Genomic DNA, 15,385 nt, shown 5'->3' with positions numbered 1-15,385 from the left:
TCGGAAAATTTGTTCAATAATCTTTATTCTCTAGCGCTTACCCTTTAGTTTATTACTCAAATCGTAACCTTTTCGGTTCATTCACCCATTTCCATTTTATGTTCAGGGAATGACTTAGAAAGTCAATCCCTTTTGTTTTGTGCCTAATTTTATTCACAACATGCTACCTAAATATAAATTCCGATTAACCCTCTTCTGGCATTACCGATCCCCTAAATCCAGTATTTATTCAAAGTATTATAAAAAAAAACGTTATTTACGAAATATTACATTCTTATAAAATGTATAAATTATCATTTCCAGTCTATCTATATCGGTTATAAACCGTGATGGGCTATTAGAAACATAACAGTTTTGAGAAAATTCTCTTACATGCAAAGTAATGTTTGATAAACAGCTTTATGTGCGGGAGAAACGTGTAGCAATGAAACGCGATGTTACACGCACACAGCGGACGGCTATGTGTGCGAACCCCGTACGAACCGGGTCAAAAACACCTTTTAAACAAGAACTGAACATTCAGAATAAACTTCACTTTAGCCGTGTAACACATCTGCCGAACGGTATTTATTTCTGGGAACGCGTCCCGAAAACTGATTTGCATGTCCCGACTACATTATCGTGAAGGCTTCTCCTTGTTAATGATAGGGTAAACAAATCGGCGAAATCTTTACGAAGCTGCCCAAACTTCGACTAATTGTTACCGATATTGCATTGCTTTTCTCACGGATATTACTTCGCATCTTCACAGATCTCACGCGCTCCTAATTTCCGTTTTGAATAGCAACAGATGTGTCTTCGATATTTGTTCTGTTCCAAACAGATGGACGGTTTTCTGACTACCTGACCTCGGAAATAGCAACTATTCTTTCTACTAGACCTTGGCGCAAATATCGTTTACAGTAAAAATCAATATTTTACTAACGACCTTATTTGAATGTTTCTAACATAGCCTTAATACAGTGTGATCAGTTTTGTTTAGTTAATGTCTGTTAGCTGATTTAATATTTAAAATTCTTAAGAGTTAATTCCAAGCATAGCTGACTTAACAATCAAATGAGTCTGTGGTTTCTAACATCATACCTTTAGAATTATTATTGTAGAAGATTTTAACGGCTTATGTTTTACCAATAGCTCAAGAGCTAAGATAATCTTGTCAAGTATCATAAGTGGAAAGTGCATCAGCAATTAGGTCTTCACTTGAAACTCTTTGATCCGCCGACGCTTGGCGCCTACTGTTTCATATAACTAATGCATACTTAGTTAAATTTAATACCTTCAATTGCCACTCGAAGTCATAATAAAACAATTATTTAATAGTTGCATCGGTGAAAGTATAGGGTAACGTAAAAGCGTAGCGTATTATTTCGTTTTACTAAAACCGTATCATAGCTATACTAAATGGGCTCCGAAGTAACTTTGCCAATTAGTTAGAGCGCATTCTAAGCGGATTTGCGATCCGGGCAACTTTTAGGGGCTTATTGTAAATCCCGTCTAGTTTAAATCTATATTAAAGTCTGCGGTGCCCGCATAATCTCTCCGCTTCGGTAAACCTCTAAATCCAACGGTTTTACGGTCTTCCTATTTGAATTTAGAACGCAAATTCAATTTCACATATGCAAGTGAAGCGTCTTGTATTTTTCTATTAGACGTCTAGTAACGGTCGGGTGACGGTTAGCGTCCCGCAGTATCGGGCCCCCTTTCGTATCGCTCCGATAACTTGCCAATGCGCACCTGAGCGATACCACAGACGCAATTACAAAACATTATTTTCTATGTCTGCTAAACATTAACTCGCAACCATTGTATTACGTTTTCACTTACAATGTAAAGGCGCAATGTACTCGTCCCTAATTGTTTTTATGGAGCGAGTTTCCATGATAGTAAAAGCCAGCTAGAGTTCAATGTATACACGTAAATCACACTCGTATTTTACATCAACTATTTATATTGAAATCGATTGCTCTTACAAGGCCAGTAAATAAACATTGAAGAAGATTTTATTGTTGGTGCGAGTTTAGATCGATGATCGTTGCGCGTGACCTCGCCCGGAGCGACTCCGGACGTTAACCAACCTCTCTCTTTATCATGTCCTTACCGCCGCATCCAATATTAACTGAATACGAAACTACATTTATCGCAACACTGTAATGTTAATAACGTAGCTCTGTATTGCACGGTTAATGAATGAGAAGCCATGAAAGAGTTATCGACCGTTCCTGCCACTGAAGTTAAATACTAGAATTCCATTGTGTGTTGCTTTTGTCTCTGCGAAGCGCTAACGAACTCATTTCTTTTGTTACAGCGAGATGCCTTCCCGGCTGCGATAGTGAGCACGGCCACTGCCTCAAGCCCGACGAATGCCTGTGAGTATCCACTTCGCACCTTTGTGTTAAACGTTTTAACTATCCTTCTTTCTCTTAAATCATTCATCTCCGCTATTGTTGTCTCTCTGGCAAATACACATGCTTTTAAGTCACTCGTTATCACGTCGTATACTTTACTTAGTGTTGTTTTTCTTTTGTTTCAGATGTCATTTGGGCTGGGTGGGCGAGTTCTGTGACCAGTGCGAGCGACATCCTGGCTGCGTTCACGGGACGTGCTCCAAGCCGTGGGATTGCATATGCGAAGAGGGCTGGGGTGGGTTGTTCTGCAATCAAGACCTAAACTACTGCACAAATCACCGCCCGTGCAAGAATGGTGGTACCTGTCATAACACCGGACAAGGAAGCTACACATGCAATTGCCCACCCGAGTATACAGGACCTGACTGCGAAAAATCAAACCATTCGTGCTCTGTACGACCTTGTCTCAACGGCGGAGCCTGTGTTCCCGATGAAGGTGGAGAGTTATCTTGCGCTTGTCCATCCGGATACGAAGGTTCGCGTTGTGAGATTAGAAGACTGACATGCGCCGACCAGCCTTGCAGGAACGGAGGAACATGCGAGTTACGCCCATCTGGCTACGTCTGTCAGTGTCCACCTGGATACGTTGGCTTAGATTGTAGTGTGGAAGCCGATCCCTGCGCAGCTAACCCTTGCCGAAACGGAGCAACATGTGCTCGAGCTGGAGATGGATTCAAATGCTCATGTAAAACCGGTTACAGAGGCAACAGATGTGAAATCGATATCGACGACTGCGCGGGTATTGTATGCGAACATGGTGGCACTTGCGTAGATTTGGTGAACGGGCAAAGATGTCAGTGCGCCCCAGGATTCCTCGGGCCAAGATGTGAGACTCGCGTTGACTTTTGCCTCGCGAAGCCCTGTGCTAACGGCGGTGAGTGCCATGTACTCGACAACGACTACGAATGCAGATGTAGACCTGGCTTTGCCGGAAAAGACTGCAGTATTGATATCGATGAATGCGCTTCTTCACCGTGTAGGAACGGAGGGACGTGTAGAGACAGAGTTGACGGTTACCATTGCAACTGTCCCCCGGGTTGGGGCGGGAAATCTTGTACTGTTTCATTGGCGGACTTTGCTGCGGCCAAACCGGCTGGCGGACATTTAAGAAGAGTGGGAGATGAGAGTCTTGAGGAGGAGAGTTTATCAGGGAGTCGTGTTGCGCTGATTGCGGCGTTATCTGCCGCAGTGCCAGCCGCGGCGTTGGCAGCTGCTATTGCCGTGGCCTGCATTAGAAGAAGAAGGAAGCGCGCACAAAATGCCGCGGACGCAGAAGCGAGAGCACAGAACGCTGCAAACGCTGGTGGAGGTGGAAGGATGATCAGAAACACGTGGGGCAAATGCGAAGGGCCCGTACCCGAGTGCCAGAACGCGCACAATGCCGCGGCAGAGGAGTGCAAGAGGAAAACATTAAACACAGAGAGCGCTGCGAGACTTTTAGCAGCACTCGATCCTAGACTGTCGCGGCTCTCCGCGGACTCGGCGTATTGCGCTAATAGGTCAGTATCTTATGATACATTATAAGGCTGTTTTTAATTTTAAAATGTTTAAACAGTTTTTTCCTAAGACTATTTTAGCAAGCAAATACTTAAATTGTTATCATTTTGCCTAGAAGATATTCTCATATCGTATAATCAAATCTAAATAGTGCAGGGATGTCATAGTCCGAGTAAATTTAATGATGCTTGTTTAAACGCCGCCCTGGCACCATTTTATTATACAGTATGTTTGCCAATTAAGCTAACCTATTTCTCTCTTGTTTACAGCGATACGTCACTAGTGAAACGAGCGCTAGAAGGCGGAGGTGTGTACGTGTTAGATGACCATTGCCTGCCGCCCACGTTTGCGACGCAAGTGTAGTGCATACAAACAAATCAATGGACCTTAAATTATTTATTCAATTCGGACGCTAGTGCGATCAAGGCTGTGCGCCGCGTGTATATATAGCGTAAAATGTAAAGTGACCCCTGTATAAACTGCTAGTTAAGTTCGGATATTTATTGAACGCGATCCAGCGCCTTGTAAATAATAATGGCGGAACGGGTCGCGTCGTTTCCCGCCCCTTTTCGGCGAGTGGCGCCCTCTTACTGTCAAACCTCGAACTAAATCAAACCAACTGTGATCCAGTTTTAACAGCAGTAACGTTTCGAGTTTAATGTGATATTTTATGTTTTTTACAGCTGATTATAATTGTAATTTGAAATCTTGCCTTATGAATTTTTATTCGTAATAGACAGTGTCTGGGCGTGGACCACACTCGCTGTGGGGAAGAGTGGGCAAAATGTCCACTGTATGCGATCTCTGTAGGTAAACGTGAATGCTCCCGGTGCGAATGGTCCTTCGATCGGTGACGCCACATACTTCTTATACTGCGAGCACCAACGTACGACTGTCTCTCTCTGTTTTGTATTTATTGTCTTGTGCCTTACTTATCCTATCTCGTTCCATCTCTCTCACCCTCCTACAGTGGCAGAGAAGAAATGACTGTGTTTAAATTTCGTCTGAAAATAATGTTTCATTTGGTGCTCAGTATAATTTGTATGTAATTCACACACGCTGTACCCTGTTTAGACTCGCACCAGTATGAACCAAAACGTGCGTTAGTTAAGGTTTTAGACTTAATTTATCGATACGCGAATGATGACGTATATTTTTTACATTGATTGTAATTTTGTGATTTTTTACTAATAATTATTGTCGTTGTTCCTATGTTTATTTTGTTTTATTATTTAAATATAAAAATCTTGTTCTGGTTTTTCTGAAAATCGACACAGATTTTTAGCCGCGCTTCATTTCTTACCGGTATGTAGGTCGATTACCGTTCCTTTTGCGTGAGCGCCATTTTCGAATTCTCCAAGTTTTTTTGACACTTGCAGAATACGTCAAACTCGCTCGCTACATTAATAACGCACGTAATTAGTCTGTAAGTTATTATAACTTGAGTACTTATAAGAAATGTCGAAACCTAAGTCATTGTATATAAAAAGTTATTAAGTTGTAGCGATCTAAGTATATTTCTCCATTACTATACGTAAGAGTACTGTGACAATATTATGACGACATAAGGCAACATAGACCACGTTAACTTATTTATTATCTATGGCAAATCACAATAAAACCTACTTGATTATGAATTAATTCCTTTTCCGCCATATTGTTTCCCAAAACAAAATAGCTGTTCACGAATTAATTTAATTTGAATTAACATTAAATAACATTCTCGATTTGAAAGACATGTACTTAGATATTGTTTGAAATTATCGTTTTATGCTGCCTTTTGTACCCTAACATAGATTTAATGAAGGTTAGAATCGACAACATTGTAAAATTTATATCAAAATATGAATAGACTGATGTTCAATAATAATTCTTGTATTAATTTTGTAAGATGACAAATTGTAAGGATAAATTATGAAGAAGTAAGCAACCGTGTGACATATAGCGTACTTAATAGATCGCACACACATTGTGGTGAACTTTCATTTTTCTTTTTAAGAATTTTAAATGTGTCCCATATGATATACCAATAGAATGTTCTCGAAAACGATAAAATAGTTATTTATTTATTTGATAATGATTCTTCAATTTATATTTATTTAATGAATCAATGTTGAAATATTTTTGATTGTTTACGACTTTCTGATAGAAACATGTTCTTGATTTCGAAATAATTTTTAAATCATGCATTTATAGTAAGTATATTACTGAATTGTTTCAATTTCGAATCATTCCATTTCTCGTAAATTTTAATAATTTAATTTTAAATTTATAATGATTGCATAGGTAATTCAATATTTTTATATGTTCATTTTGCATGACTGAATTATTGTTTTCAATATGAAAAACCTTATTATTATTGTATTAAATAATTTATTAAATATCCAACTTTGATTATATTCGCGCGAAAGAAAAATGAAAGCATGAAACGTCAAAATATTTCCATAGATAATAACATCTATCGAGTCATTGTATCTGGCCGCAGTTGTGTGGTGGTATTGCAGATGTGTGCCTGACGAAAATGTAATTATGTGAAGCAATGAGAAATAAAATGTTAATAAACAATTGTTTACAAAATATATTCACTATTTCATTACAATCCCCTTGACCTGATCATATACAGATTATTCTTCTAATCGATAATACTATGACTAGCTGACCTGGCAAACGTAACTTTGCCATATAAATAAATAAACAATAAGCATTAAAAAAATATTATTTAGGTGTTTTTACGACCGATTCTCAGACCTACCGAATATACTGTATATAAAATTTCGTTTCGTTTCGGAGATAATAGCAACTAACATTGTGACATGAGAATTTTTTACAAATCTACATATTACATCAAATGCAATTCAAGAGATTTCCTGGTATTGGCTGATTACGATATCTCCAGAACCATAAGGCGTAGATATTTGAAATTTAATAGGAATATTCCTTTCGTCGAGTAGAGGTCAGCTTATTTCTAACCGGAGATTCCACCCACAATGGGTTTTTTTTATTAAGAACAGAACGGCTGTCGGATAATAAAAAGGTAAGCTTGTAGTGAAGTAACCTCTGGATCTACTGAAACGATTTTGTAACTACCAAACCAAACCACATTATTTGTGAGTCTTTTAGATAGAGTTAAAAAGTTTTTTTGTTTAATTTGATCTTAATCATTATTTTAGACCTATGTTATAAACAGCTGTTATTACACTCTTCTGCAGCACAAAGATGGTATTAACATCGGCTGTATTGCCCCATGGCAATATACCATATTACATAATACTATGAAGATAACTAATTTTAACGTCAAGTTGTGCGTATACTTATTTAGAGAAAAGAACATCTCTAACGGAGATTGTCGAATTGTCGGGGACCCAGTGCTCTGAACGGCTGGATCACTTGGCGTTGCATAGAGACATCGCTTCATTGTGTGTCCTCTACCGCATTTATGATGGTGAGTGTTCCGAAGAGCTGTTTCACCTGATTCCTGCCGCCGCATTCCACCTTCGCTAGACACGCCACAAGTTAGGATATCATCCCCACCATCTGGATGCGTGGCGGTCCTCCACAGTGCGTTTTTCATGGAGCTTTCTTGCACGTACTAAAAAGCTGTGGAATGAAATTGTGGAGTGGTCACTTAGAAGAGAAGGCCAAACTAGCCTCTAAAAAGCTTGGTGTACTCGGTAAGGCGTGACAGTACTTCACTAAAAGCCACCGCCTGCAACTTTATAAGGCGTAAATTCGGCCTCACATGGAGTACTGTTCCCACCTCTGGGCGGGTGCTCCCCAGTACCAGCTTCTTCCATTTGACCGCATACAACGAAGAGCGTACCGCATACTCGAATCATCGACAATCAAGTCATATCCGATCGGGTTGATTCTTTGGCATTGTGTAGAGATGTGGTTTCTCTCTGCATCTTTTACCGCATTTATCTCGGGGAGTGCTCAGAGTAGCTATTCGGGTTGATTCCAACGGCCGAATTCCACCACCGGACATTACGTACAAAGTAGGTACCTACCACCCGTACCACGCTGACGTCTGGTATTCCACAACCGCGCGTTTTGCTAGAAATTTCTTGCCTCGCACAGCCACTTTGTGAAATCAAATACCGGCTGCGGTTTTCCCGAACAGATACGACTTAGGGGCCTTCAAGAAAAAAGCATACTCCCACCTTAAAGGCCGACAACGCATTTCTTGGCACACCTGTTGTTACGGCATCCATGGGCGGTTGCCTCACCTCTCCCCATCCCGTGAGCCTCTTGCCCGTTTGCCCCCTCTTATATAAAAAAAGCTAATGTCAAGAGTCAAATTCAAAGTCAAATAAACTTTATTAAGTTAGGCTTAAACTAAGCACTTTTGAATCGTCACTACAAATATTTCTTTTAATTTACTGAATTTACCATATTATGTTCGTAAAAAGTTAAGTGAAGCTGACTGTGTCCGATTTGTCAACAAAATCGGTTACAGTAACAATAGATCCCTTTCTACCTTGCTGTATCTTTTATCCGGACTTTTAAAAAGGTGTACGAGCTTTTTTTGAAGGTACTTATGTCGTATCGTCCTGGAAACACCGCACAAGAATTGTTTCCAGATGATGTAAGGGTACCTTAAAAAAAAGCGTGTACACCTTCCTTAAAGGCGGGCAACGCTTAACATCAGATGACCCGTACACTCGATTGTCCTCCTTTTCCATAAAAAAAAAGATACAGTAGGATAGAAAAAAGGTAAGCGTAATTATTGTTACTAAAACGGGTTTTGTTTGACAAGTCGTAAACATTCGCATATAACCACGCTGATAGTATTTTGAATAGGAAACCATTAAACACTTCACTATACGGATGACTTACGGTACACAGACGTGGTCGCTAACTATGGGCCACTGAGCAACCATGAGAAAGCTCATGGTTGCTCAGAGGGCAATGGATCGAATCAGAAATGAGGAGATCCGTAGAAGAGGCAAACTCACCGACATTGCCCGAATGATTGCAAAACAAAAGTGGCAGTGGGCAGGGCACATAGCCCGAAGTACAAATGGCCGTTGGGGCAGTAATGTCCTCGAATGGCGATTACGTCCCGGAACACGCAGTGTTGGTAGGCTCCCTACAAGATGGACCGACGACTGGTCAAGTTCAGCGGAATACGTTGGATGAGATCAGCGCAGGCCCGATCGTTGTAGAAATCTTTGGGAGAGGCCTTCGCCCAGAAGTGGCCGTCTTCTGGCCTATGATGATGACACACTTCGCTCAATTAAAATCACGCATTACCGGGCTGTGTGGTTGTCTATAAGCTAGTATCTTAGATTAAGGCTTGGTCTCCGCTGCGCTCCGAATTGATACCGCAGGCGTAGTCGCAAAGTGCGGCAGCTAATACTACGCCAAACTGGGCGTACTCGTGCCATTCTCGAAAAATGTGGCACGTTGCCGTGCCACATGTTGTTAAACTTTGCTAATAATTGAAACTAAACTTCCGGGTAAGTATAACTTTGTAAAAATAATACTACAATAAATAAGAATGACACTGGGATCACATATCATCAGTATTTTATATTTTTATTAATTTCAATGCAAAATAACACGAAGCGTATGTTACAAAATTTGAAAGATGCCATTGAGTATCAAGATGCCACGCACACAAGCATCTAATAGATACCCGTTATAAAAAAGCGATTGTTCTTAGGTAGTGCGGTATTTAGTTGGTGCCCAGCGGAGACCAATCCTTAATTTAACGCTGTATTTTAAGTCCTTGGAACGGACTTTACTTGCGCTCTTAATAAGAGAAACCAATTCAGGGTATTTTTAAGTAGGTATAAATAGCATACTTATTTAAAAATTGCTAACTCCAAGATAGAGTGCCATTAGCTCATACGTCAGGCTCAAGGTAACAATAATAATGATCTTACAAATAGTTCGGGTATAAAATTTTGCATAATTTTTTGTTTCATATTAATTGATGACTTAGCTACAATATGTTGTCGCCGTTTCGGCAGTTTTGAGGGTAGGAGGGACCTGTCTTCTCTACAGTTGTCCTCCTCTATGGGCCCATAGTGGTGTATAATCGAGAGTTCAATTCCGAGCGCGCTCGTTAATGCACTGAACTTACGAATTGGATTTGATTAATTACCAGTGGGAGGCTTTTTTGCACAGGATGCCGGCTAGATTATGGGTACCACAACGGCGCCTATTTCTGCCGTAAAGCAGTTATGTGAAGTTACTGTGTTTCGGTCTAAAGGGCGCCGTGGCTAGTGAAATTACTGGGCAAATGAGACTTAACATCTCATGTCTCAGGGTGACGAGTGCAATTGTAGTGCCACTCAGAGTTTTTGGGTTTTTCAAGTATCCTGAGCGGCACTGCATTGTAATGTGCAGGGCGTATCAATTACCATCAGTTGAACGTCCTGCTCGACTGGTCCCGTATTGGCATAAAAAATTATAATTTATATTCGCAATCTGCACTGTACGCTATTATGACTATGAGTTCCGAAAAACTCATAGCCAATGAATTACTGCCATTCCTTCAGCACGCAACTAATAGCATGGACGAGATCAGTATCACCCAGATCTGTGCGTCAAATTTCACGAGAGAGGAGAACATCAACGCTAAGACGCTCCTGTATGAGATTTTGATGAAAACAGACCAGATGTCGTCCCGCAGGAGGGATGAAAGGGGAGAGAGAAGTCTTCAGGACATGATAAATCTCCTGAAATTGGCTGATCTTGACGACGTACCGTCTTCCGTGGCAAAGAGCTTGAACAAGTTACCACCCGTCCCCGTCAACTATGTCGACGTCACCAACGAGATGCATTAAAAAAAGGTCTATTAAAGAAGAGAAAAAGATAGGATGGAATAATTTATGTAACACTTTTAATATAACTACACCAATAAGTCAGATTTGGAATCTCATCAAAATGTTCAAAGGTAGAGAGTAATAGTAGGTAAAGAGTAGGCAATAAATCACATGGAGATGAGTTTATTTCTCCATTTCTAGAGAACTTATCCGATAAAAGAGATTTAACTGAGACTAATGACTTAGATTATTTATATAAATTAAAGAATAATGATGAAAAATCAAAATTTTTACATAATTCATTTACATGCAAGGAATTTACAAAGAGTTTACAGTTTAGACAAAACACAACTCTCGATGATTATCCTTACATTATTACTAAAAATTTAGATGAATCTGCTCAGAATGTTTTCCTTAATATCCTAAATCTACTTTGGTTCAAGAAAACTATTCCACAGTCATGGAAAACTCAATGTGTTATCCCCATACTCAAACCTGACAAATCTCCGGAGCTTGCCAGTTCTTACAGATCAATATCCTTATCTTGTCTTGGTAAAATATTTGAAACTATGATTAAAGTTTGTCTCGACTGGTATGTTGAATCCAAAATGATATTATCCCACAATTTCAATATGGATTTTGTAGAGGGTGTTGTTGTGCAGATAGTTTTGCCAGTTTAATCTCTGAACTGAAACATGCAAAATATAAGAAGTTACACACTGTTTGTGTATTCCTTGATGTCCAAGAATTTTGACTAGATTAGGAATACCAGGGCTGGTTAGTAAATGGATATTTAATTTTTTGAATAATAGAATACTATATGTAAAATACAATAATCATTTCTTTGGGCTAAAAACTGCATCAAAAGTGTACCTTTTGCATGCAGGGTGCTGCAATATTACCTATATTGTACAATATAAATACTAGTGAAATTTATAAATATGTAAATAATTGTGATGTAAATATTTTATAATTTGCTGATGACATTGTTTTGATGACAACATTAACCATTTGTTATTTCAACTGTTTCAATATTATCATGAAATTTTACATTTAACAATCAACCCATCTAAAAGTAGTGTAATGAATTTTGGACATGATAACCCAATTTATAATATTTTTTATAATGGACAAATTATCTACAGAGTAAATTCAAAGAAATTTTTGGGCATAACAATAGACAGAAAACTAACATTTCAAATTCAAATTCAATTTTGTACAAATCTATTGTCAGAAGTCACTTTGACTTTAGCTAACTTGCATAGACGAACAGCATGCATGCAACTAAATTAGATATCTTACAGAACAGGGCTCTGAGAATAGTATCTGGCGCAATGTATTCAACTCCCATAAGGGCCGTGGAAGTTGAAACAAAAATAATGCCTTTAATTTTGAGACGGCTTTTAATTGCAGAAAGATACTGTGCCAAAGTATTATACTCTAATAACAAATTAATAATAAGTAAAATTTTACCTTATATAGATAGATCTCTAGGATCATTAACAACAGGGATTCATCTCTTAAGTTGTATCTCTCCAGAACTGCCCAAGTAGAAGTATTTCTAGAAATAGATATGAAATTTTGTAAAATAAGAAAATTTAGATATGCTACAATTTTTAAGTAATAATAAAACATACTGTGCTATGTATACTGATGGAAGTAAAGAGAGTAACTATGTACCAAATTTTGTAAAAAAAAATATCTTACTAGTCGTAAAAGGATAGTAATCTGAATTTTTGCATATTCATTCATGATTAGATTATAATAATAATAACTTTATTTTCCAAACATTACAATAATTAATAATAGTATTACAAGTTAAAAATATGTTTCTAAAATACTTATATTATTAATTATTAATACAGGGAGCAAAGACAGCTACGCTTAAAACTAGTATGAAGTATGAACTGTGTTTCAGCTGTCAGTGACTTCTCTGTACCAGACATAATTACCTACCTAGTCAAATCAATTTATCAAAATCAGTTAAAATAAAATAAAAATACTGTCTAAATGCAAAAGTGAGAATTAAAATTAAAACATAAAATAACCGCATAAATGGACAACTCGCTGCGTCGTGCGACAGTTGCATTAATCCCCGAAAGTAACTCTCGCCGCCGGGGACTGCAACTGCAAGCACCCTACCTGGAATGCCAGAACGGCCAACACCGCGGGCAGAACAATTTTTAACGACTCCATACAAAACAGATACAAGGTCCACGGCCCGGAGGTTCCCACCCACTACCCCTGACAACCAGGAACACATTCCAGATTGATTGATTTCATCGTTCTCAAGAACTTGAACTGCCAGCTGAGGAAACTATTATCGATGAGCTTCTATCAGACCACCTTCCAGTCCCTCTTACCATTACCGTCACCGCAACGCGCGCACTATTTTATTTATTTATTTATTTTATTTGTAAAACTGACAGTGTTACAATAACTTACTATACAATAGTGTGAACATTTAACACCATTTAAAAGTTTTCGCATATTGATTGTAATAACATATAGCATTATACAGATACAACTTTTTTTTAGTATAAGTGTTATATAAAATATGTTGAGGATTACATAGGTTTGTTTATGGTACGGTACATTTATTATGTTCAAAGAGAATTTAAGCACTACGTTCGATTATGATTATATTAACAGTTAGGGAAACACATTAAACCAGTTATTAGTCATTTTTTATCTGCTAGAATTTGTAGATGAATTAAACAGGTCAAACTCAGGAAAGCCTTTAAGGTTATTTATGTAGTGAGAGGCTCTTGAGAAGAATGAGTTTTGTTTATAATTTGTCGCGCAATGGGGTATATGTAAATATTTGGCATGTCTTGCGGAGATTCTGGGAATATTTAAATTTATGTTGGGGAAAGGTGTGGAGCGTCAATATGACATTGTGCTATTTTTGTTAAGAAGAGAATATCAGCTATTTTGCGTCTCTCATGGATTGGTAATATATATGATGTCTCCTGCATCTTGACTCATAATCATTGTCGTATGTCTTGCACTTATATTCAAGGTATTTAACAAATCTGCGTTAGATTGATTCTAATCTGTTAATATATATATCATACTGAGGGTTCCAAATTTGTGTACAATACTCGAGTATGCTACGAACATAGGTACAATACAACGTTTTTATAACATTGATAATAAAATTAGGCTTATGGGTAAATGTTAGCGTAACATTTCGGAACGTTCAGATCTAATTTGTTAATGCTACAGTATTTTTCAAACCTGTGCATGTCTTGTTGAAATGAAAGACAGTCATCAACGTCACGAATTTGTTTAAATATTTTCATATCATCTGCGTATAGTAGAAATTTGGAATGTTGAAAACAAGCAGCAATATCGTTAATGAAGATATTAAACAGCAATGGAGCCAACAATGATCCTTGAGGGACTCCAGAAGGCACGAAGTTCCATTCTGATGAGTATCCGTTGAGGACCACAGCCTGCGATCTGTTCTCAATGTACGAGGTAAACTACCTATATAGGTTACCATGGATTCCGGCAGATAAAATTTTCTGGAGTAGTATTTTATAATCAATTTGATCGAATGACTTGCAGAAACCTGTGAAGATAGAGTCTACTTGACCCCCAGAATCCATGTTAGATGTTATGTAATTTAAGAATGATAGTAGATTAGACGTAGTTGAGCGATTTCTAATAAATCCATGCTGTTCGGGGATAAAGAAGGTATTTTTATATTTTTGTGAATGTTTGGGAATGCTCTTATCGAGACTTTGTTTTATCCATTCCAAAAGGCACTTTTCTATATTGGAAAATTCAGAGACTCTAGTCCTTTAGCACTCAGACTTTATAGTCTTGATTTTATAATAGGTGGATTCTGGTAAATTTAAAAAAATACAATGGTAGGAAGTTCCAAGAAAGTTCAGAATGAGTCATAAAATAGCAGATGTTAAAATTGTAATTTGTTTTGTCATTTGTTCCTCCTAAATAATATAAATACATAAAGCTCGACTGTCGCTTAAAGAGGTATACATAAGAAGCAGTCTCACTAACGGAGGTCCATGAGGGAAAAACGACTCTCTCTTACAAAGGTTTCTGTTTCTCTATTATATATTCTAATAGAGGTTTTGGGAGCTTAACTTGACGGGTCCTGGCTATTACTCTCACTTACCCAGGTTTCACTATATTTGAATATTAGGAAATTTACTTGAAATGTCGCCTCTTACGCGGACACCTGAGTGTTACATGTGGGAATGACTGATGACAATTTTATTTCAATTAAGAATGAAGGAACGATTAAAGAATATACAGGATAATTTACTACATAATTATATTTGCAGGGTGATTTGAAATGTTGAATTGGCATGTCAGGATTACCTTGTAAAAAAGTTGAAGGTGATCAAAGGGATTGACCAAACATGAAACATGGTTTCCTTTTGGATCAGAATTCTGATTCAAACTGGTGTCAAAAGAAAAATATTTTTCAACAAAATTCTCTAAAATACGAACCCACAACTTCTACGTTCAAAAATGTTGTAAGTAATAAAAAAGTATAGTACAAGACTTTATTTTTCCTTTAAATTAATGTTTTAAATTCAAATAAAATATTAAAATTTTTATTAAAATAAAAGGTGCATACAAAATATTGTTTTATTGACGGCTATATTCTTGTAAAAAGCGGAGATAGCCGAAATCCACTACGTTGCAAGTGTTCGATCTCAAACTTAGCCGGAT

General features: G+C 37.9%; 1 protein-coding gene and 1 long non-coding RNA gene across 3 annotated transcripts in view; one reads left to right on the top strand and one right to left on the bottom strand.

Annotated features, from left to right (window-relative positions):
* The window catches only part of LOC126971738 (neurogenic locus protein delta), a 40,889-nt gene extending 34,408 nt beyond the window's left edge, over positions 1-6,481 (top strand). Inside the window, exons 5-7 of one of the 2 annotated variants that reach the window (XM_050818126.1) lie at positions 2,306-2,366; positions 2,531-3,904; positions 4,172-6,481. In XM_050818126.1, the coding sequence (XP_050674083.1) occupies positions 2,306-2,366; positions 2,531-3,904; positions 4,172-4,265 (1,529 nt within the window). In that variant the 3' untranslated portion in view covers positions 4,266-6,481. Of the gene's footprint in view, positions 1-2,305; positions 2,371-2,530; positions 3,905-4,171 lie in introns of those variants that run through there. The other variant, XM_050818135.1, reaches the window with a different exon arrangement.
* A 4,256-nt stretch (positions 6,482-10,737) lies between these two features.
* On the bottom strand, positions 10,738-13,211 carry LOC126972096 (uncharacterized). The gene is made up of 3 exons (XR_007731047.1): positions 13,121-13,211; positions 12,149-12,236; positions 10,738-11,363 (listed from the first exon to the last, which is right to left on the bottom strand). It is a non-coding gene; the product is annotated as an uncharacterized LOC126972096 (long non-coding RNA).
* Between the last annotated feature and the right edge of the window lie 2,174 nt (positions 13,212-15,385).

Source organism: Leptidea sinapis, chromosome 2 (assembly GCF_905404315.1).
Source record: "Leptidea sinapis chromosome 2, ilLepSina1.1, whole genome shotgun sequence".
Taxonomy (NCBI): Eukaryota; Metazoa; Arthropoda; class Insecta; order Lepidoptera; family Pieridae; genus Leptidea; species Leptidea sinapis.
This window is presented reverse-complemented; position numbering and strand designations above follow the sequence as displayed.